General features: G+C 41.7%; 2 protein-coding genes across 2 annotated transcripts; both read right to left on the bottom strand.

The window, feature by feature from the left end:
• Window positions 1–283: 283 nt before the first annotated feature.
• On the bottom strand, window positions 284–7,089 carry LOC139366749 (patched domain-containing protein 3-like). The gene is made up of 5 exons (XM_071104448.1): window positions 7,034–7,089; window positions 5,502–6,202; window positions 4,449–4,570; window positions 4,184–4,329; window positions 284–2,738 (listed from the first exon to the last, which is right to left on the bottom strand). The coding sequence occupies exons 1-5, from the start codon at window positions 7,080–7,082 to the stop codon at window positions 778–780; spliced, it is 2,979 nt and encodes a 992-aa protein (XP_070960549.1). The 5' UTR covers window positions 7,083–7,089; the 3' UTR covers window positions 284–777.
• A 1,365-nt stretch (window positions 7,090–8,454) lies between these two features.
• Window positions 8,455–22,202, bottom strand: LOC139366828 (phthioceranic/hydroxyphthioceranic acid synthase-like). Its single transcript, XM_071104523.1, has 6 exons — window positions 22,145–22,202; window positions 21,483–21,636; window positions 17,221–17,381; window positions 14,751–14,957; window positions 14,106–14,287; window positions 8,455–14,010 (listed from the first exon to the last, which is right to left on the bottom strand). The coding sequence occupies exons 1-6, from the start codon at window positions 22,200–22,202 to the stop codon at window positions 8,455–8,457; spliced, it is 6,318 nt and encodes a 2,105-aa protein (XP_070960624.1).
• Window positions 22,203–24,632: the final 2,430 nt, after the last annotated feature.

Genomic DNA, 24,632 nt, shown 5'->3' with positions numbered 1-24,632 from the left:
CAGCACACGTTTTCTTCACTTCGTGTATTCACATTGCCACCTTGTGGTTTACAAACATCACCTGTAGAAATCAACTACCTAAACCAAGGGTAAGCAAGGACAACATCATTTATTTTAAAATTATAAATGGAATACATGTGAAAATTAGTAAATGCTGTTTTATTAGGTTTCAATACATAGTATGGTATGTGTTTTAACAGTATCAATAATTAATAGATTAAAATATTAATTATCAATTGCAAACCCAACAGAACTGATAATGTTTCTAGGAAGTGCTATTGTAGTTATTTTAACACTCTATATCCTTTAAAGACATCGAGAGCAGAAAGTTAAATCAATTTCATTTTATACAAATATATTGGTAATAGTACACAATCTCAAATTGTACAGATCATGAACACTATTCTAATGTATCAGTAAAGCTTGGGATTCATCAAATACAAAACATGAATATGGTGGTTTTAAAACCCATCAACAATGCCACATACATAGTAATCCATCAACAATGCCACATATATAGTAACCCATCAACACTGATGCCTTGCTGCGAAGTTAAATAATGTGTTTTGTAGAACTTTAACAGTTAAGCTATTGTATGGATATATTTTACATGATGGCCACTTGAAGCTTATATGTTTGAGTGTCATCAACAAAAATCCAGTCAAAAAGGTTTAAACCATACAACATTGTGATTAGGGCTTTACGATTGACATAAACCTAATTTGTAAGATACGCTGCATGAAACAACAACACATGCTTTATCACACAGTGGAGTGTTCAAGGAACAGGATCTGCAGAATCAGAGCAATTGATAAACGGGGCATTACACTCCTGCGAAACTGGTGGTTGGTTATTTCCAATCACACAATGATGTTCACCAGCCCCCAAATTTTGGTTGCAATTGACCGTGACAGCGTCATTACTAGCTGTGTACATCTGAACTTCATATGTTTGACTATCAACTCTGAACATGGGAACTGTGCTTGCCATGCACATCTGACCACTTTGGGTGGGATGGGTGTTGACAGTCAATGTCCAGACTGAGGGACAGGCCTGTGGTGGGAATAATTGTTGATTGTCTGGCAGGAAGGTGTGATTGTCATAGATTTGCTTGTCGTGATCAATGGCTTTCTCTTGGATGTTTTTGAGCTGGCAGTTGGTCATGGCTTCGTTTTCCAGCGCCCTTTTCTCCTGAGGGCTGACATTGCCTGAGTTGCTGCTGAAAAAGTCAAAGAATGTCAAGAAGACAGGGATAAAAGTTATGCCATGGAACAGTCCAAAAAAGATGACAAGGAACATGATCTTGAAGAAGGTTCTGAAGATGTAGTTCTTGGAAGCAGACAGCACTATCACGCCCAGTATGGTTGACAAAGCACCCTGAAGTATGGGATAGCCCAAATGGAACAGCGCTTCCACGGCTTTCTCATTTGCAGTTGGCTTCTTATTGGAAACAAAGGCATAGGAAATGTGTGCGGAGAAGTCCACGGAGAATCCAATGCAGACAACAAGAATGATCATGGATATGGTGTCTAAATTAACATCCCACAATGCCATGAAACCAGTAACGCCCACAATGACAGAAGCGATGGAGAACGTCACCCACAGACAACAGAGAGGGTTTGGAATCAGTAGGAGGGAGATCAATAACATGACTGCTGTGGTGACGGAGATATTCTGAACGGTGTTACTCACTATGACAGCGTACTGATCATGGTATATAAAGACAGGGTGGTATACCAGTAGAGGGACAGAGCATCTCCTAGCAGTATCTCGCAGATTGTTTAACATGTTCATTTCATCAATGGCAGTAGTGATATTGACAGTCTGGATGAAGAAGCGTGAGGCACGGATGGAATTATTTGTGAAATTTACATCTTGCTTGAAGTCAGAGTAGGATCTCAGAAACGAACTTAGGTTTGTCTTGAAAACATTTTCAACACTCAAATTCAGATTTGTATGGTACCCATAATATTTATACGATTTCAGCCAGGATGTAAAGATATCTTTCTCAATAAAGGACAGGTTTTTGAAGTCCTCTACACAAGATTCAAGATCCAACATATTCTTTTCCTCCCAGTATGCAAATTCACCCCTTATGATTACCATGATATTTGGCCCATACTCATAAAAGTAGGCTTTTTCATCATCATAATACCTATTCACATATGAATCATCAGCAGCTAAATTGCGAAGGTCAATACCCTCCTGTATCTGGAAGCATCCATAAATGCTGATGGACAAATACACTGAATAGAGCAGGATCACGCACACCTTGGTCCAGGGCTTTACCAGAAAAGGGCCGTAGTGCTTCTTAAAAAAGTGATTCATGGGCTGTACTTCCTCTGCTCCAGTATGGCGGTCGTAAGCTCCTCCCACACAGCACAGGTCGTACCATTTTGAGCGACCCACGGGGCAATCCTCTGGGACCTCCTTGCACGTCAGCCAGTGCTTGTTGCTGTTCTCACGCCTCCCATTCAGTACGAGGAACGCCCCAAAGAAGGTGATGCTGTAAAGAAAGCAAAACAAGATGGCCGTGCTGGTGTACAGGCAGAAGGATTGCACAGAGCGGAATGGAGTCATGAGCCCGATGTAGAACGCTAACACATCCGTCAGGGTGGTGATGGTAATGGAAATGGCCGCCTCCTTGTATGTATCTGCTAAGCGGTCTTCCACCCGGGCGTGAACGTTGGTCTGCTGCCAGCAGGATATGAGGATGAACATGTCATCAACACCAATACCTGCAGAGGAAATATAACGTATACAAAATATAATATATACTGAATAAAAATAGAAATGCAACATATAAAGTGTGGGTCCCATGTTTCATGAGCTGAAATAAAATATCACAGAAATGTTCCATATGCACTTAAAGCTTATTTCTCAAAAATTTGGTGCGCACATTTGTTTACATCCCTGTTAGTGAGCATTTCTCCTTTGCCAAGATAATCCATCCACCTGACACGTGTGGCATATCAACAAGCTGATTAAACAGCATGATCAATACACAGATGCACCTTGTGCTGGGGGCAATAAAAGGCCACTCTAAAATGTGCAGTTTTGTCACACAACACAATGCCACAGATGTCTCGTGTAATTGGCATGCTGATTGCAGGAATGTCCACCAGAGCTGTTGCCACGGAATTAAATGTATTTTTTTTTTACTTAAGCCACCGCCCATGTCGTTTTAGAAAATTTGGCAGTACGTCCTCACTCCTTGCCTCACAACCACAGACCACGTGTTACCACGCCAGCCCAGGACATCCGGCTTCTTTACCTGCGGGATCATCTGTGACCAGCCACCCAGCTAGCTGAAGAAATTGTGGGTTTGCACAACCAAATCATTTCTGCACAAACTGTCAGAAACCGTCTCAGGGAAGCTCATATGCATGCTCGTCGTCCTCACCAGGGTCTTGACCTGATTGCAGTTTGGCATCACAACTGACTTCAGTGGGCAAATGCTCACATTCGATGGCCACTGGCACGCTGGAGAAGTGTGCTCTTCACGGATGAATCCCGGTTTCTGTACCTGTAACTGAACTGGGCAGATGGCAGACTGGTGTCGTGTGGGCGAGCGTTTTCTGATGTCAACGTTGTGAACAGAGTGGCGAACGGTGGCAGTGGGGTTATGGTATGGGCAGGCATAAGCTAAGAACAACAAACAATTGCATTTTATCAGTGGCAATTTGAATGCACAGCGATACCGTGATGAGATCCTGAGGCTCATTGTCGTGCCATTCATTCGACGCCATTACCTCATGTTTCAGCATGATAATGCACGGCCCCATGACGCAAGGATCTATGCACAATTCCTGGAAGCTAGAAATGTCCCAGTTTTTCCATGGCCTGCTTCCTTACCAGACATGTTACCCATTAAGCATGTTAGGGATGCTCTGGATCGATGTGTACAACAGCGTGTTCCAGTTCCCGCCAATATCCAGCGACTTCACACAGCCATTGATGAGTGGGACAACATTCCACAGGCCACAATCAACAGCCTGATCAACTCTATGCGAAGGAGATGTGTCGCGCTGCATGAGGCAAATGGTGGTCACACCAGATACCGACTTGTTTTCTGATCCACGTTACTACCTCTTTTTTTTAAGGCATCTGTGACCAACAGATGCATATCTGTATTCCCAGTCATGTGATATGAACAATATGAAAAGTATCCATAGCTCCTTACCCAATATCAAGAAGGGGGAGTTAGCCACAGTCATTACGAAAGGCACTCCAATATGCAGCATCATCCCGAAGGCAGACAGCACTGCAAGCCCTGCAGATAATACTCCAAAGGTGGCCACCCATACCTTGTTCCTCACACAATCAAACCTGTTGAAAAACAACAACATACCGGTCAGACCTAGGGCCTATGTGAACCAAAGAATCCCAAAGGTGATGAACGCCATAATAGTTGCGCTGTGTGTTGTATGTATATATCACATACATACCTTAAGCAAGACACAATGGAAAAGACTATGGCGATAACATATGTGATGGAAAACAAGGGGATAACGTCCCTGGTGTTGGCCTCGAATTCCACCTGCCTAGACAGTGATGTAGAATGTGTAACCTGGGAAGATGAAATGCAAAATTAGGGCATGTCATCATTTATGCTGTCAACCTTCCCATCCAAACGCGCACGCACACACCCAGACACAGAATCACACACACACACACACACACACACACACACACACACACACACACACACACACACACACACACACACACACACTTGACCAAAGACATAAACCTGTGCCATAGGATTACTCTTCCATACACATACAATACAGTATAGTACAGTAAGCCTCTGAAAAGCAATGCACTCAATAACAGTATACACTACTGGTCAATAGACACTGCACTAGCTTGCTCTCTCCAGCAAGTGAACTGGCGGATCTCCCTACCATCTTCTCTCATCTCTGGCCTGCTGCCAAGAGACTCATCCAAGTGAAGGAAGAACAATGGCTATTGATTTATGTAAGACTTGGCCGTGCTGAATGAGCCACAATCATGCAATAGAGACTGCTTGTGTGCAAGCAGTTCAAAGACAAAGATAACAGCTATTCAGTGTGCGATTAGTCATGCTTCATGGCCCACAGAATTCTCTCAGCACACCCCTCTAAACGAGCCACAAGCAGACTAATCTGTGTCAGTTTTGGAGGTACTCGTCATCATACGGTGGAGTAATTCTGGTGCAGGATCATTTTAACTCAAGAGGAAAGATTCCACAAAACAAATGCGTTTTTGTTCGTTGATGTGTAAAGTTTGTCCCATGTGTTAATCTGTGTGAAAGACTATGCGATGGGGATGCATATCTTACAAATGGTGCACAATCTCATGTTAGACATTTTATTTCTATAAAAACGAAGACATACTAATTAGGAGGTAGATATAGGAGGACCAAAAAGAGTCAACATTCCGCCAATAAATAAATACATTCTACAATATGTGTTAAATCCATGTTTGGCTACATTGCTATATGGCCTAGGTCTACTTACCGTGATGAAATTCAGTGACTGGTTGGAGGGGAAAACCTTGAGGAATTCGTTTAACCACAGATCTGTTGTAGAGCGGTTACCTTCTTTCAGACAATAAAAAAGTCGTATTGCTTTAGCACTCTTTATGACTGTTGAGCTTACATTAACTCCACCGACAGAATATCCTAGAAATATTGTTGTGAATCCAAAACGGAAAAATGGAAAGGTGAGTTCAGTCTGGTCAATGTTGCTACCATAATGATTCATGATATCTAATATTTTATTGGGAATACATTTATTGGATTTTCTGGCGCAAAGTCCTTCATATGTAAGCTGTTCATGACCTCTCGAAAGTTTTATTTCCCGGACCTTCTTGTCTAAACTTAATATTTCTTTGATGGCTCCATTGGTGAAGATGTTGGGATCTCTTGAGACCGCTATGAAGGATGCAAATTCCCCCATGGTGTACAGTCTCTGGTTTGAATACACCGAGTTATTCAGCGGAAAGTTCTCTTCTACAAATTTCCTCTCAAGTTTTGCGGGTCCGTTTACTGGTGTAAATTGGTCCTCGATGTTGTTGGCCTCCATGTCCTCAAGAAAATAAAACCCAGTCCCGAGCGCTGTAGAGATGACCAGGGGGCAGATAAAGAACCACCAAGGATGCCTTCCCACGAAACGGCCGAATTTCTGAAATCCAATGGAGAATGGCTTCTCAACGCAGTCTGTCCGACACCCAGCCATATTAAATACCGGCATTTTGGAGAGGGAGAAAAGAGGCAAAACTTATTAGTTTGATGTCTTGTTTGACATAAGGATGAATTACACTCCCAACAAGACGCGACTTCAGTTTTGGTTTCCAATAGCTGATTTTAGCCTATTCAAACTTTATTCCCGACGAAAAGTTCATTTTTACCAGAGGCTTGAATTCATAATACATTCGGACATTAGCATTTTCTGACGCACTAGCCTATGAAAGCACTGTGAAATCAGCCTAGAGCGACCACTCTTGGGAGCTCATAAAAGTGTCCCTGAGGGTGGGAAATTCACACGATACCCAGTTTTACATAGAAAATAATAATTGTTTAAATCGAAAAAAATATTTCCCAGTTCATTATAACATTCATATGACCATGCTGAAGTTGGCTATTCCTAGATAGACTAGAGTCGGACTAACCATAATCATAATTATTATTATCATCATCATTATCATTATCATCCTCATCACAACTAGCTAAAGTGGACACATATTGGCCTACATAGCATGTAGTCTTAAATCTTCATACACTGATTTATTACATTGATTAGACACTCATAATTAATAAATTATGTATATTAATTTATCCGGTTTCACTATTTGAATATGCAAAAGAACATGCTATGTTTTGTTTCTCAAACCTTTCGGGACAAGGACAAATTTGTCATTTCTATGAGTAGGCCTTTAGTCAAGAGATGTCCCTGTTTCAGAGGTTATGTCAGTTATATATAATATTTTACTATATACGCTTTATCATAAGACATCAGCCGCTAATAGAAATCAAGGAGAATATACTCACGGCGCCAGCGCATCTTGATGCGTCTGTTCTCAGCCCAGCCAAATGCCATGGAAGATGGTAGGGTCATTCTGAACAGGAATATTAATGAGAAGAGTAACTCATTCATGGCTACAAAGTATGTGATTCAATTATGACGGTGAAATGGAGTTTGCAGGCCCAATAATTATTTCCAGCAACGTGATTTGGCAATCTATTCATTGGGGCAAGCATAGTTTGCTTGTGGATAACAAGTGCTTTCCATCACTGAATAGAAACCCAAAGGTCATCTATAATAGATTCCACTAAATAATACGTTATTATATAATAAGATACATGAAAGTATAACACATAGTCAGTCAGTCGTCTCTTAAACTATGGGGCTACATGGATGTAGTTTCAATATAGGCCTCTCATACACATTATAGGCACACTAAATAACACAATTAACACATTTCTTTCGTTTAAAGGGGCAATCTGGGATTTAAAAACAATTCCCAAAGAACGGTTTTTGTTTCAACCCCGTCACTTGTTGGTAAACAGCTAAGGGATGGTGCTGGCCACCCTCAAATTCATACAAATTATTGTTTTAACAATGTTTTGAAGCTATAGTGTTTGCTTGCATTGTTTACTAATAATTTAGTAAAACAAGCATATATTTGGGGTTCTGATTTGGTAAGACAATTGAACGAAGCTCATGAGGCATTTATAAGTATTCTTTAAGAATCAATAGCAATTTTTTAAAAGGCAAACAGTTGATGTGGCCTACCAATCCCAGATTGCCACTTTATCAAAAAACTTCAGATGATTTATGTGAAACATTCTGTCAGACTACTTAAAGATATCTACAGTATGACAAAGGTCAGGCCTATAACATTGTTATTACATGATTGTGCCTCCTCCCAGATATACAATTTTGAATAGTGTTTGATCCAAAAGCAGGAAATTGAGCACACAAAAAAATAGAATTTCCAGGGGATGAATATAATAAAAATAATAATACAATTTTTAAAAATGAATTAAGATTCAAGTGACTGGTTCATTGGAAATACAATTTTATTTGACATTTTACAATAATACAATGAAATACAGTACACATTAGCACATTTGTTTAAGATTAATATAAGAATACAACAAGATCCAAACTTATAAATGTAAAAAAACACATTCTAAAATTGAAAGAAAAATATATTTTGTAATACTAGCAAAACATTGCATAACATCTTCAACAAATATTATTCAATTTAGTGATAATTAACAACATATTTACCTTTGTTACAATGTTATGTGAGGACCAGGTCATGCCAAAGGTAATTGCAGTCTTGTGCTAGTATTGTTTTCATGATATGTGTAATGTTTCTAAATGTTATCTGATCAAACATGCAAATATAATGGGAAAATCTGATATCTACATCTTTATTTTCAATATTCAGCTTTTGAAATCTCTATAGTCTTGTGAACATGTCATCTATCATGCCCTCTTTCTGGTCATCATTCTGCGATTCACCCTCAGTGCCTTCCATCAGGTTTGAAATCAATGTTGACAGTGTGCTGTTTGGGTCCAGCAATTGAACCAGTGGCACGTTCACACCCCTCTCCTGAAAGATGAGGTTCTGCAAAGTCATGGCTAACATTGAGTCAATGCCTAAGGCAGAGAGAGGAGAATCGTCATTCAACTCATTCTTGTCAACACCGATTGTTTCACTGAGTACAGATCTGATATAACCACTTGGGGAGGAGGAAGCAGCATTATGTCCAGACCGGGACTCTTTCAATTTGTCTTTTTGCATTGCCTCTTCCACTAATGCAGTCATACGCATGGTCAATGAGGCATTTTGAGACATGACATTGTACTTCATGTTTTTGAAGTTGAACTTGCATATAGCCTGTTGAGGTTTGTTTAGCTGGAGGCATTGTTCCAGACTTTCGCGAATCTCTGTAACATCCATCACCATCAATCCCTTTGCCTCAAGAAATCTTTGGAAATGATCCTTGTTCAACAAGAGACCAAGGTTCAAAGGCCCCCAGTTGATGGATTGCCCAGCTAGTCCAATATTCCGTCTATAATGACAGAATATGTCCAGGAATGAATTGGCTGCTGCATAGTTTGTTTGTGAGACATTGCCAATGAACGCTGCAACAGAGGAGTAGCACACAAAGTAATCCAATTTGCAGTGTTTCGTGGCATGGTGTAGATTCAAAGCCCCATTCACTTTGGGCTTCAGGACTTTCTCATACAGAGACTTGTCAAGGGATTCAATCAGGCCATCGTGCAGGACAACTGCACTGTGGAACACTCCTCTGATTGGACAAGAGGGAAACTTCTTGCCAATGAGACCAATCGCTCTGAGCACATGCTCAGAGACCGAGACATCACATCCCATACATATGATATGGGCACCGTATTGCTTCTCCAGATTGCAGATCTCCTGCTGTATGTCAGGTGTGGGGCTACTTCTGGAGAGTATGACAATGTACTCTCCACCTTTCTGAGAAATGAATTTCACAGTTTCAAATCCCAGCCCAGTGAGGCCACCTGTGACAATGTACATAGAATTCTTTTGGAAAAGCTGATTTGGTTTAGGCAACAAAGGAATTTTGGACAGTGTGCCTCTGGAATCATCTTTACCTAGTGCCACAACAGGCACGGTCTTTGAGCTAAAATACGATTCAGACTCCTCAACAGGCAAGAAGTCGATGCTTCCTGATGTCAACCTTTGAAAGGTAGAGTGCTCTAGAACAAATGACTTTCTGTCCAAATGCATGGACTTGAGCCAACGATAAATGTGTGGCTTCTGGGCAATGAGTGATCCCCTTTGTATGATGCTGGACATTTGAAGAGTTTGCATTCGAACACTATCCTTCACATTTTGGAAAACACTCTGTGCCAGCAAGCATTGGGACTGGGATTCACAGACAATGACAATGTGTCTAACACCAGGGAAATTGCCTGCTTTTGCCAACAGAGATTCGTCAAATGGCGGAAGGAGGACAAATGCATCCATTTTATCAGCATTTACAAACAGCCCATTGCACTGTGTCCCTACAATGACATTCCATCCTGATTTGTTTGCTGTTTGGGCTAAAACCTTTAGCAGACCAGAATCAGGAACAGAGGAGATGATCCCCAACCTTCTCTGTTCTTTGACTCTAGTTAACGCTTTGTACAGTATTTCCCATGCCAGCACAAAGTAGGACACACATGGAGCCTCCTTTAGAAAAGGGAGCCTCTTTGTTTTGTAGCATGCTTCTTCAGGAACCATGATCGCAGAGGATGCAAGAACAGGGTAGCATGAGACAACATGGTCTCCCACTTTCAGTTTGCTCACATCTTTCCCGACAGCTGTGACAGTGCCACTGAAGTCAAGGGCCAAAAGCTGATGGTTCTGGGATGTGTGTTTGTTCCAGTAAATTGTCTTGCCAAAGTGCAGATCAGAGACACTGACAGGAAAGTAGTCTGAGGAATGAACAGATATCTTACTGAGCTGAATCTCAACTGATTTCTGCTGGATGTCCTTTTTCTTGACCTCACAGCTAATGGCAGACAAGCTAGTCATTCTGTAGGGGTCAGCCGTCTGAAAGATACATGCCTCGGACATTGAAGAAGACATACTTCCCCCAGAGCTCTCAATGCTTTCCATGGGAGTATGCACAATATCAGATTTAAAAATCAGCCCATCTTTCACAACCAACTCCTGGTATTTGCTGCAAGGGTATGACTTTAAGACCTCAGACAGAGCTCTGATGTCCTCTGTAGAGACAGAGCTGATGTCAATCAGCTGGAAGGAAAGATCTGCCATTTCTGCAGCACATGCTCTAGTCATGCCTGAGAGGGCAAAGCCTGGGCTGATGCGGTCTACTGTGTTCTCTGCCGATCGGTAAGTAATTACTCTGATGGAGTTTGGAAAATTACTCGCCCTTAGTTCCAGGACTAGTTGACGGAAAATCTCACAGCAGTTTACTATATTCTCCAGAACAGTCTCGGTTTTGACTGAAGTGAGTTCTTCCTCACCCCACATAAACAAGACCTCTTCAAAGTTTTTCTTGATATCTGAGATATTAAGGTTTGCCAGAAGTGTGGGAAATCCATGGTTTAAGAACTCCTTAGCATGTGCAAAGGGAATGTATTTAGACATTGAGCTCAAGTGTGGCTGCATGGCTTTGGAAACTCCTACCTGGTCAGAAAAGACCAAGGCCTTTCGTGCCTGAGAGGACTTGATGTCCTCAGAGACAACCCTGAAGTCATTGTGGAAGAAGTATTCCTCAACAACACGAGAATGGCTCCCAAGGTACTTGATCATCACATGCTTAAGCTCAACCAATATTCTTCCCTCTTTGTCTGTGAAGCAACCACATACTTCAAAGTGATCAACTCCAACATCAATTGCTCTCACATAAACAATCATTTCCGGTTGCAGAGGTTCAAAGACTGTCAAGCTGCCTATTTTGGCAGGAAACCCAGGCCTGGAAGAGAATCCGTGTGCTACTGTAACAGGAGCGAGTTGCATCAGGAAGTCTAGAACTACAGGGTGAATACAGTAGTCATGCAACTGAGACAGCAATTCCTCTGGAACTGTGACAACTGAAAAAGCCTCCTTAAGCTCTTCACCATAGTGTACATCACCCTTGTTCTGGAAAACAGTGCCATACTGAAACCCGCCATGACCTATGTTGTAAAACTCCTCAGAGCTCACCACTGACTTGCACCTTTTGTGGATAGAGCTTAGCGAAATGTTCTGCTCTTCGACTAGTCTTTCTTGCTTGCACACTATTGTGCCTGATGCATATGTTGAAGAGGAAGAATGTATCTTAATATGCGTCTCATCTTCTGCTGGTTCAAGTTGCACTTTCATCTCTGGTGCATTTTTGGTGAAAACAAATGGACTTTGAAAGCTGATGCTGATTTGCAGTGTGTTGAGTGGCACTTTTGGTTTGGCACTTAACATGAAAGCAGACAAACCCAACTCAGTATAGAAAGCACCAGGGACAATGGCAACACCATTGTGTTTATGCTCATGCAAGTAAGATACTGAGTCAGAAAACAAATCACAGCTAAAGCTATTGCCCTCACTTCCTGTCTGAGTTAGCACAGGATGAGTACCTGCTGTATTTATTTTTGATGCAGGAATGATAACATCTCTCTGAGTGGAATCAAACTGATACACAGGGAAATGTGTTGGTAATGCCTCACAGCCTCTGTAGAATTGATCCCAGTCGATCTGAACCCCAGACTCAAACAGTTTGGATACAGTGGTCAACATTGTCTCATGATCTTTTTCTGGCTGCACTGAGGACATAACTATGGTGTCATTTCCCAGAGTCTCCTGGATGTTCCTTTGTAGAGCCTTTCTAGGGCCTATCTCTACAAAGACCACATTCTTTTTGTCTTTGGTTGCTGATCTCACTGCCTGTTCAAATGAAACAGGCTCTCGAATGTTCCTGGCCCAGTATTTGCCTGTGCTGAAGTCTGGCTGTTCTACCTCCTTCCCTGTCACTGTGGAGAACAATTCTGTCTCAACATGATTCACCTGTAAAGAACCAATACTGTCCTCTATTTGAGAGAGGATGGGATCCATCATTTGGCTGTGGTATGCAGCAGGGACATCCAGAACATGGAGGAACAGATTCTTACTCTTGACTGAACTGCTTAGCTTTTGATGGAGACTGTCTATAGCATCAGCATCACCTGCAAGGGTGCAGGACTGTGGACTGTTGGAGGCAGCCAGGCAAACCTTATTTAAGTAGGGGGGAAGGAGGTTCAAGACCTCTGACACGGCCATGTTACTGACCACAAGCATTTTCCCTCCTGTTACCTTACTCTGCAGAGTACTGCGGAAATAGATCACCTTCACTGCATCCTCAAGGGACAACAGACCAGAGCAGTGGGCAGCAGCAACCTCTCCAACAGAGTGGCCAAGAATGGCATCGGGTTTGATGCCCCAGTGCTTGAAGAGACTGGCAATGCCAACCTGAATGGCAAAGAGGAGGGGCTGGACAACATCTGGGTTTGAAAAGTCCTTACTCTCAGACTCACTCTCAAGTCTCTCTAAGATGCTCATGTTATTGAACATTTGGAAAAGCATCTCCACCTCCCTGATCTTCTCTCTGAACACAGGCTCATGTTTCAGGAGCTCCTTGCACATACCTTGGTAGGTCACACCATTACCACAAAAGACAAATACTAACCTTGGATCTGAGTATGAGGGGTAGGGAGTTTTACTCAGGGCAGACTTGAGTTGATCTTTTAGATCAACCAGAGAGGAAGTTCTGAAAGCCTTCTTGTATTTGTGTTTTAAGTGACTTCTCCTGCAAGCAGATGTGTATGCAAGAGCTTCTAAATCAACTTTGTTGTCTTTGTCTATCTGTTTAATTGTGTCCTCCATCATCATACTGATAGACTTTTCAGAACTCGCAGAGAGGACAAAATACTTGTGTGATTTTCTACCACTCTTTCTAGAAACCTGTGACTGCTTGTGTTGCTTGACAATAACATGTGCATTTGTTCCTCCAAAACCAAAGTTATTTATTCCTGCAACCCTTTCAACAGAATCTCCCCACTTTTCTGCTTCAGTGGGAACCTTTACATTTAAGGCTTTAGCGTCTATACTGGCACTGTCCTCAGAGTAGAACAGTGAAGGGACAATGATTTCATGCTTCATCATTAGGAGTACCTTGATTAGACCTGCCACTCCAGCTGCAGATTCTGTGTGTCCAATGTTGCCTTTCACAGAGCCGATGCGGAGTGTTTCTGAACCTGGAGGTCTGGCTTTGGCAATGACTTTGGAGATGCTGCTTGCTTCTATGGGATCCCCCACTGGAGTTCCAGTCCCATGAGCCTCTATGTACTGGACAGTTGACAGGTCAGACTGTGAATAGATTCTGCGGAGCAGCTCCTCTTGCTGGACCATGGATGGCTTGGTGATTGGAGTGACTGTGCGGCCATCTTGGTTTACAGCAGTTTTTCTTATGATGCCCCATACATGGTCATTTTCTTTGAGAGCCTGGGTAATTAATACATAATCAGTGTGAAATATCATGTGTAGCCTGTCAGAAACATTGACAGCGATTTTGTGACAGTAAAACATAAGATATTTACTTGTTTCAGTGGCTTCAGCAGAATAACCCCGCAACCCTCTCCTCTGCCATAGCCATCCGCTCTGCTGGAGAAAGGTTTGCTTGTGCCTTCAGGGGAAATCATCTTTGCTTTGCTGAGAGCGACAAAGACTCGTGGTTGTATGATACAGCTGACACCACCACAAAGGGCCATCTCGCAATCACCTGATAAATTAAAGCATATAAAATACCCGAGATTATATTTAAGCAACAAGGCCCAAGAGGTTATGGTATATTTAAGCAATAAGGCATGAGGGGGTGTGGTATATGGCCAATATAGCACGGCTAAGGGCTGTTCAAATGCACGACGCAACGCAGAGTGCCTGAATATAGCCCTTAGCCGTGGTATATTGGCCATATATTTAAAAAAATCCAAAGTGGCTTATTGCCACTAACATAAAAAGAACAGTAAATAATTATTTTTTACTCATACCCGTGGTATATTGTCTGATTTACGCACGGCTGAAATGCTGTTTCAGACAGTCAGCGCATCCAGGACCCAAACTCCCCGGTTTATAATTTGTAATGAGATACAGACCATGTTCTTTTAGTGTTGAATTATGTCAGGTATAATTTTATTGAGAAAAGGTTCCATGCACGTGCAATGTAAATATGACACTTTACCAACCTTGTCTTATGGCTTGACAAGCAAAATGAAGTGCAACAAGGGATGAAGAGCAGGCACTATCAATGGACATTGAGGGTCCAGTGAAGTTGAAGACGTAGGAGACTCGGTTGGAGGCTAAACTCATAGCTAGTCCAGTGCCGGTGCAGTGGTTGATTATATTTGGGTTGACACTTCCGGCAGATTGTTCATAATCTCTGTTCATTAGCCCTTCAATGAAAATAGACATACTTTGTTACAGTTTGTTGAAAAGAATAACATTACATTTGAATATTTTTCTAAATGGAAACATAAAATTAAAATTATGTTAATGCTTGTGCATGTCCCATAATGCAGTGTTGACTTTTGGTGTTTGCATGATTGTTTTTTTGTGTACAACAAACAGTTAAATAAAAATATTATTGTTCTGTCTTAAAAGTATGAAAATACACACTACCATTCAAAAGTTTGGGGTCACTTAGAAATGTCCTTGTTTAAAAAAATAAAATAAAAAATCCATTAAAATAACATAACATTGATCAGAAATACAGCGTCGACATTGTTAATATTGTAAATGACTATTGTAGCTGGAAACGGCAGATTTTTTATGAAATATCTATATAGGCGTACAGAGGCCCATCATCAGCAACCATCCATCCTGTGTTCCAATGGCACGTTGTGTTAGCTAATCCAAGTTTATCATTTTAAAAGGCTAATTGATCATTATGCTGTTACCTGAAAACTGATACATGTTACCTGAAAACTGTTGATTTGATTAAAGAAGCAATAAAACTGTCCTTCTTTAGACTAGTTGAGTATCTGGAGAATCAGCGTTTGTGGGTTCGATTACAGGCTCAAAATGGCCAGAAACAAAGTACTTTCTTCTGAAACTCGTCAATCTATTCTTGTTCTGAGAAATGAAGGCTATTCCATGCGAGAAATTGCCAAGAGACTGAAGATCTAGTACAACGCTGTGTACTACTCCCTTCGCAGAACAGCGCCAACTGGCTCCAACCAGAATAGAAAGAGGAGTGGGAGGCACCGGTGCACAACTGAGTAAGAGGACAAGTACATTGGAGTGTCTAGTTTGAGAAACAGACGCCTCACAAGTCCTCAACTGGCAGCTTCATTAAATAGTACCCGCAAAACACCAGTCTCAATATCAACAGTGAAGAGGCGACTCCGGGATGCTGCCCTTCTAGGCAGAGTTGCAAAGACAAAGCTATATCTCAGACTGGCTAATCAAAATAAAATATTAAGGTGGGCAAAATAACACAGACACTGGACAAAGGAACTCTGCCTAGAAGGCCAGCACCTCTTCACTGCTGACATTGAGACAGGTGTTTTGCGGGTACTATTTAATGAAGCTGCCAGTTGAGGACTTGTGAGGCGTCTGTTTCTCAAACTAGACACTCTAATGTACATGTCCTCTGGCTCAGTTGTGCACCGGTGCCTCCCACTCCTCTTTCTATTCTGGTTGGAGCCAGTTGGCGCTGTTCTGCGAAGGGAGTAGTACACAGCGTTGTACTAGATCTTCAGTCTCTTGGCAATTTCTCGCATGGAATAGCCTTCATTTCTCAGAACAAGAATAGACTGACGAGTTTACTGACGAGCATTTACGACTATGTAGATATTCCATAAAAAAACATGCCGTTTCCAGCTACAATAGTCATTTACAACATTAACAATGTCTAAACTGTATTTCTAATCAATTTGATGCTATTTTAATGGACAAAAAATGTGCTTTTCTTTCAAAAACAAGGACATTTCTAAGTGACCCCAAGCTTTTGATTGGTAGTGTTGGTGTAATTACTATTACTATAGTTGCCATGATAATTAATGATTTACATATTACTTCCAAATGTTATTATTGAGCATATAATGACCGTGGTTCATAGTAGCAATACTAAACATTACAATTATTGTAACTACACTCTTATAAAACAAAATATGCTAGAACCTAAAAGGATTATTTGTCACGACTTCCGCCGAAGTCGGTCTCTCTCCTGGTTCGGGCGGCGGTCGACGTCACCGGCCTTCTAGCCATCGCCAATCCACCTTTTATTTTCCATTTCTTTTGTCTTGTCTTCCCTAACACCTGATTTCAATTCCGTCAATTACATGTTGTGTATTTAACCCTCTGTTTCGCCCAATGTCCTTGTCCGGAATTGTTTCTTGTAGTGCTTGTGTACGTTATGCTGGTGGATACCGGGTTTTGTTTGACCCATTCATTGATTGTTCTGTTTACGGTGGTTTTTATGTTTATTAAACGACACCGTTGTAAATCAGTTTTCGCTCTCTGCAGCCAGTACGCACCCCGTGACATTATTTGGCTATCCCCATAGGAGAAAAGAGTTCTACCTGGAACCAAAAAGGGTTCTCCTATGTGGACAGCCAAATAAACCTTTTGGAACCCTTTCTTATAAGAGTGTGATTTACTTTTAAAATGACTAAATGCCAGTTGTATAAGAGAACAGAATATTGTTCACCTTACCCAAAAACACCCCTGTCCTGGTCCCACTGGCCTTCTCCATTGGTATCCCAGCATTTTCTAGAGCCCTGTATGTACACTGAAGAAGGTATTTTTGCTGGGGATCCATTTGTTCCACTTCTGTTTCAGTGATGCCAAAGAACTTGTGATCAAACAGATTGAACCTGCGAAAATTATTGGAAATGTAAAGTTAGTTTGATTTAAGTCTCTGGTGACAGATTGCTAACCAATTTGGGACTAGCCACTGCTACCTACTTCTGATAATATAATTTCCTAACCAAAGATGTATTAAGTCAAGGTCCCTTAGTAAGCATATAAGATAAGATGTATTTTATTGTCTATGAATTTACAGAGAATGGAAATGTGTCTTTATGCTAACATAACACAACCCAAACCCCGAGACACACATAAATACCCTGAGGCGCTGGAAGCATTGAGTCAGCCACTGCCACTGCAGAAATTATGGAGTTCTCAGCTGTTATCATGACTGTTGTATACATTCCACCTCAGGACAACAAATATAACAAGCTGGCACTTAGCGAACTGTACGAGGCTAAAACAAGCGGGAAAACTTACACCCGAAGGCTGCATTTCTTCCATTATTATTCCGTATCATTAAGACATGTGATGCCCAACTTCCATCCACACCTCTCCTTTGCCACTAGGGCCGATAAAGTCCTAGACCACTGTTACTCTACCCACAAGCAAGCATACAAGGCCCTCTCTTGTCCGCCATTCGGCAAATAAGACCATTACTCCGTACTTCTGCTTCCTGTTTACAAGCAGAAGCTCAAACAACAAGTCATTTTATGTGACTTGCTCCTATGAGAAATGGCCACCCGAATCAGAGATTATGCTACGGGACTGCTTGGCTAGCGCTGATTGGAATATGTTCAGAGACTCCACCGATAACGTCAACGAGCTAACCACCTCGGTTACCGGTTTCATAAAGAAATGCATCGGCAACGTTGTCCCCACAGTGAAGGTTCCCTGCTTCCCCAATCAAAAGCCCTGCATTAACACCAAGGTTTGCGCTAAACTAAATGACAGGGCTACCGGACACAGAGCTATCGCTGACAACCCTGATGCTATGGCTGAAGACAGGAACAAGTACAAGATGTCCTGCTACGACCTTTGCAGAGTCATCAAACGAGCAAAATGACAATATAGGAATGAAGTGGAATCATACTACACAGGCTCTGACGCCCGCCGCATGTGACAGGGGCTACAGTCCATTACGGATTACAAACGAAAACCCAGCCCTGATCTGCTCAATGATGCCTCTCTTCCAGATGAGCTCAATGCATTTTATGCTGGCTTCAACAATAAAAACACTGTATCATGCGTGAAGGATCCAGACGATATACCAGGGCGTGTTCTCAGAGCATGCGCAGATCAGCTGGCATATTCATGGTAATTTTCAACCTCACCCAGTCTGTAAAATTACTACCATCATTCCTGTTTCCAAGATCTCTAAGGCTTAATGCCACAATGACTACCACCCGGTAAAACTCACATCCGTAATAATGAAGTGCTTTGAATGGCTGGTTATGACACACACCAACTACATCATCCTAGACCCATTCCAATTTGCATACCACCCCAACAGATAGACGATGCATTCTCAATTGCACTCCACACTGCCTTCACCCACGTAGATAAAAGGAATACCTATGTGAGAATGCTGTTCAGTTACTACAGTTTAGGGTTCAACGCTATTGTCCCCTCCAAGCTCGTCACCTAACTTAGGCCCCTGGGACTGAACAACACCTTCTGCAACTGGATCCTGGACTTTGTGATCGGCCAACCCCAGGTGGTGAGGGTAGGCAACATCACCTCCGCTGACCCTCAACACTGGGCCCCACAGGGGTGTGTGCTTAGTCCCCTCCTGTACTCCCTGTTCACCAAGGACTACGTGGCCACGCATGACTGCAACACCATCATCAAGTTTGCTGACGACACGACGGTGGTAGGCCTGATTACCGACGATGATGATCCCTAAAGTCATTACTTTGTAGAAACACCTTTGGCAGTGATTACAGATATGAGTCTTTCTGTGTGAGTCTCTAAGAGCTTTCCACACCTGGATTGTGCAATATTTGTCAATTAGTCTTTTAAAAATTCTTCTAACTCTGTCAAATTGGTTGTTGATCATAGCTAGAAAACCATTTGCAGGTTTTTCCATAGATTTTCAAGTAGATTTTTGTCAAAACTGTAACTCTGCCACTTCCGGACATTCACTGTCTTCTTGGTAAGCAACTCCGGTGTAGATTTGGCCATGTGCTTTAGGTTATTGTCCTACTGGAAGGTGAATTAATCTCCCAGTGTCTGGTGGAAAGCAAACTGAACTAGGTTTTCCTCTAGGATTCTGCCTGTGTTTAGCTCCATTTCGTTTATTTTCTATCCTGAAAAACTCCCCAGTCTTTAACAATTTCAAACAAACCCATAACATGATTCAGCCACCGCTATGTATGAAAATATGGATAGTACTCAGTAATGTGTTGTATTGGATTTGCACCAAACACAACACTTTGTACTCAGGACAAAGAGTGAATTGCTTAGCCACGCTGTTTGCAGTATTACCTTAGTGCCTTGTTGCAAACAGGATGCATGTTTAAGAATATTTGTTTTCTGTACAGGCGTCCTTCTTTTCACTATGTCAATTAGGTTAGTATTGTGGAGTAACTACAATGTTGTTGATCCATCCTCAGTTTTCTCCTGTCACAACCATTAAACTCTGGAACTGTTTGAAAGTCACCATTAGCCTCATGGTGAACTCCCCGAGCGGCTTCCTTCCTGTCCGGCAACTGAGTTCGGACGGATGCCTGTATCTTTGTAGTGACTGTGTGTATTGATACACCATCCAAAGTGCAATGAATAACCACCATGCTCAAAGGGATATTCAATGTCTGCTTTTAAAAAAACATTTTTTTAACACATCTACCACATCTTCACCCGACCTCATTTTCTATTGTACGGTGTTTGTGTTTCTCTTATGTGCAAAAAAAGGAATCTTTACATTGTCCTTCTTTGTGCCCTTCTTTGCAAGGCATTGGAAAACTTCCCTGGTCTTTGTGGTTTAATATTTTTTTTAAATTCACTGCTTGACTGAGGGACCTTATGTGTGGGGTACAGATATGAGGTAGTCATTCACAAATCAGGTTAAACACTGCAACTTAAGTGACTTATTAATCACATTTTTAGTCATGAACTTATTTAGGCTTGCCATTACAAAAATACTTATTGTCTCAAGACATTTCATCTTTTCATTTTTAATTGGGGTATTGTGTGTAGACCAGTGCCAAAACATTTAATCCATTTTAAAGTCAGGCTGTAACACAACAACATGTGGAAAAAGTCAAGGGGTGTGAATATTTTCTGAAAACACTATATCTACCTCTATCACTCCAGTATGCCTGCACATTGTAAGTATGGTATTGGAACTGCCCCTGTATAAGGCTTCTTACTTTCTCGTGTTCTACCTATTTCTTTTTTTTTTCTTGTGTGTTTTCGTTCTACCTTATGTTATTTTTAGTGCTACATTGATATTGATTACTGCGTTGTTGAGTTTGAAGCTTACAAGAAAGACATTTCACTGTACTTGCGCATGTGACATTAAAACTTTAATTATAGGGTAAGAAATGGTATCTAGGATGATGCCTTATCTTAATACCAAGTATGTCAATTGCCATAATAAATAGATACGCCTCAATATGATGTAATATCCAAATGTCAACATTTTTACTTGTAGGGTTGCTGCACATGAACCTGTTTTATTAGAGATTTTGATTAATCAAATCCAAACAGGCATTTTCAAATTCTGCTCTACAAATTAGGCCATCATTTAAAAAAATGTATTTGACCTTTTTAATGCCTTATCTTATAACTGATGTTTTGGGGGAAATTGAAAGAGTAGCTAGAACTGTGTTTCAATGTTGATCCTGGGGACAAATGCACTTTTTGTAATGATTTTTGCTACAGTTAAGCATTAATTATTTTAAGGGCTCCCAGATGGCGCAGTGGTCTAAGGCACTGCATCTCAGTGCTAGAGGCGTCACTAGAGACCCGGGTTTGATTCTAGGCTGTATCACAACCGGCTGTGATTGGGAGTCCCATAGTGCGGCGCAGAATTGGCCCAGCGTCGTTAGGGTTTGGCCGGGGTAGGCCGTTATTGGAAATAAGAATTTGTTCTTAACTGACTTGCCTAGTTAATGGAAAATTATTTCTTATTTATTGAATGCAAGGAACAAGGCAAAAATGCATACCCATCAATAAGTGCAGCCTTCGCTGTGCGCGATTTCCCCACTTTGTTGTCATCAGGGTCATACCACTGGGAACAGTCAAATCTCTCAGTTGGGATTGGCACTGCACAGTTCTTCCCCTCCAATAGAACCTTCCAGAAACTGTCAAGCCCCTCTCCTGTACAGACACATAAATGTTTAATTCAAAGTTGGAAAGTAAATATCATGATTGTTATTTCATATTTCACGTTATAATTACTATTGCACCAGTGATGCAGCCGGGTGGTGTTTAGTGTTCCAAAGTCAAGAGATTCCCAGCATTCACTTTTCCCCCGTTTTGCCCCCATGTTGTGTCTTGTTATGCAATTAATAAAGGTGGGTAAACTGCGTTTACTTACATATACCCTCCACTGGTTGTAAACATGCACACCAAAACAGTAAAACAAATAATGAACACATTGTAATTACATACTATCACTTTGATGTCTCAAATTAATAGATTTTTGCCTGTTTTTGTCAAATCAATCTCTATTGAAATAGAGGGAACCACTTTAAGTAATCAGACAATGCCAAATGTGAGCTGGGGTGACTGCATCACATTGCATGTCCTGTAGTGATTTAACACATCAAGATTATTTGGATATTTTTTCAGAACCCCTTTTTTATGCATAAATGTAAAGTTTTACCTCCTGGGAAATTGCAGCCAATACCGACTACAGCAATGTCGTCCTCAGCATCTCCCATCTTTACACCTGTCAGAAAATGCAGAGAGCGAACTGGCATGAGTTCATGATCTTCAGGAAAATGTTATTGACTATGCGATCAAACAAAAAATAACTGGTGTTCTTGCAATAAAATGTAAAAAACATTGCCTTCCAATTGTATTAAAATAGTACTATTCAGATCAGTGAAATTACTTTAACATGCACCTACCTCATGAGTCTTGAATCTTCATTTGGCAATAAAATCAATGTCTCAGTTGAACTTTTTATAGTTTTTCCTTCAGTCGTCTTCATAACACCATAGGTTAATCATTGCTTACATTTCTAAAAGATTTAGAACTTTCACCCTTACTTTGCTTCCTTCAGAAGGTGGGAAAGTACCCTAGGACACAAAGGAAGTGCAATTTTAGATAAGAGAACTGGTGTGAATTCTGATTTGATCTTTGTTAATAATTGCTACATGCAAGTAAGACGTTGGATATGATCTGGACCAACACTACAGGTGAACTCATTACTCTGAAGGTCATTGGGAAGCAAGGCCGCATTTGGGGCACCGACATCCCCGAGTTATCTGTCTGGTTATTTTAAGGAGCATGGCTGGAAAAAGCTATTTCCTTAACACTTGTGCTGAGGAATGGAATGGTGCACCAACCAACTAAAATTCAACCTTATGCTAGGGAGTTTTAAGGCAAACCTTAAGAAATGGTTAATGGGCTAAATGCTTTAAGATATAGAACAGGCTAAGAGAAAGTATAATAGTATTAATGATTGGTACTTGGTCATCTATTTGATACATTGGACTGTTTCCTCCCTATTGATGAGATGACAGGGTTTCTTTCTGGATCAAAAAGGGGCTTAGGGGCCTCCCGAGTGAAGCAGCAGTCTAAGGCACTGCATTGCAGTGTTGCGGCGTCACTGCAGCCTGGGGTTTGGTCATGTTTCTGAGGACGCATGACTCAACCTTTGCCTCTCCCGAGCCCGTTGGGGACTTGCAGCGATGAGACAAGATTGCAATCACAAAAAGGGGGGTAAAAGAAAAATATTTTAAAAAAGGGGCATGGCAGGGCTGGATTTGAGAGATCATGTTTGAAGCCTCCATCTTGGCGGTGTAGAGACATTTCTGAATTTTTAAGCCAATTTCCTGCAATTCTACAAATGTATCAATGGAGATGAGACAAATTGTTCCAACAATTATACACATTTTCCCATGGAACTGTGAGAAAATATTGCACTTTTTAAGCTAATTTTCTGCGATTCCATCTATGTTGGCATGTAGTTGATACACATGGTAAAAAAATCTGCTGAATATTGACCGAGCGAGTAAACTCCCACTACCATCAATTCTACTTGCTAACATGCAATCATTGGAAAACAAAATTGATGACCACTAAGACTGCACTCCTCCAACTCTGTAAGGCCATAGGCAAACTAGAAATTACTCACCCAGAAGCGGCGCTCCTAGTGGCCAGGGACAAATTTTTACCAGCATGTCACATGTTTAACCAGAGGAAAAAAAACTCCAGACCGCCTTTACTCCACACACAGAGATGCATGCAAAGCTCTCCCCCACCCTTCATTTGGAAAATCTGGCCATAATTCTATCCTCCTGATTCCTGCTTACAACCTGGACGTAACAGTGACTCGCTCAATACGGACGTGGTCAGACGACGTGGATGCTACGCTACAGGACTGTTTTGCTAGCTCTGACTGGAATATATTCCAGGATTCATCAAATGGCATTGAGAAGTATACCACCTCAGTCATCGGCTTCATCAATAAGTGCATCAACGACGTCGTCCCCATAGTGACTGTATGTACATATCCCAACCAGAAGCCATGGATCATAGGCAACATCCGCATCGAGCTAAAGGCTAGAGCTGCTGCCTTAAAGAGCGGGACACTAATCTGGACACCTATAAGAAATCCCCCTATGACCTCAGACAAACCATCAAACAAGCAAAGCGTCAAACAGGATTAAGATTGAATACTAATACATCGGCTCTGAAACTCGTTGGATGTGGCAGGGCTTGAGAACTATTACAGTCTACAAAGGGAAACCCAGACATGATCTGCCCAGTGACGCGAGCCTACCACACGAGCTAAATGCCTTTTACGCTCGCTTCGAGGCAAGCAACACTGAAGCATGCACGAGAGCACCAGCTCTTCTGGATGACTGTGTGATAACGCTTTCGGTAGCTGATGTGAGCAAGACCTTTAAATAAACAGATCAACCTTCACAAAGACACAGGGCCAGATGGATTACCAGGACGTATACTCAAAGCATGTGCAGACAGGTGCCTACCGAGTGGCGCAGTGGTCTAAGGCACTGCATCGCTAGCTGTGCCACCAGAGACTCTGGGTTTGAGCCCAGGCTCTGTTGCAGCCAGCCGCAACCGGGAGGCCCATGGGGCGGCGCACAATTGGCCTAGTGTCGTCCGGGTTAGGGAGGGTT

The sequence above is a fragment of the Oncorhynchus clarkii genome, chromosome 15 (genome assembly GCF_045791955.1).
Source record: "Oncorhynchus clarkii lewisi isolate Uvic-CL-2024 chromosome 15, UVic_Ocla_1.0, whole genome shotgun sequence".
NCBI lineage: Eukaryota > Metazoa > Chordata > Actinopteri > Salmoniformes > Salmonidae > Oncorhynchus > Oncorhynchus clarkii.
This window is presented reverse-complemented; position numbering and strand designations above follow the sequence as displayed.

Excerpts from the sequence above, each read along its gene's own strand:
- LOC139366749 (XM_071104448.1), bottom strand. The coding sequence starts at position 7,082 with ATGGCATTTGGCTGGGCTGAGAACAGACGCATCAAGATGCGCTGGCGC. Across the intron at positions 6,203-7,033 it reads CATCAAGATGCGCTGGCGCC|ACTGCGTTGAGAAGCCATTC; the intron begins GTGAGTATATTC and ends GGTGTCGGACAG. Across the intron at positions 2,739-4,183 it reads CTCCCCCTTCTTGATATTGG|GTATTGGTGTTGATGACATG; the intron begins GTAAGGAGCTAT and ends TTTCCTCTGCAG.
- LOC139366828 (XM_071104523.1), bottom strand. The coding sequence starts at position 22,202 with ATGGGAGATGCTGAGGACGACATTGCTGTAGTCGGTATTGGCTGCAAT. Across the intron at positions 14,288-14,750 it reads TTGTCAAGCCATAAGACAAG|GTGATTGCGAGATGGCCCTT; the intron begins GTTGGTAAAGTG and ends TTAATTTATCAG. Across the intron at positions 14,011-14,105 it reads TGCTGAAGCCACTGAAACAA|GCTCTCAAAGAAAATGACCA; the intron begins GTAAATATCTTA and ends TTAATTACCCAG.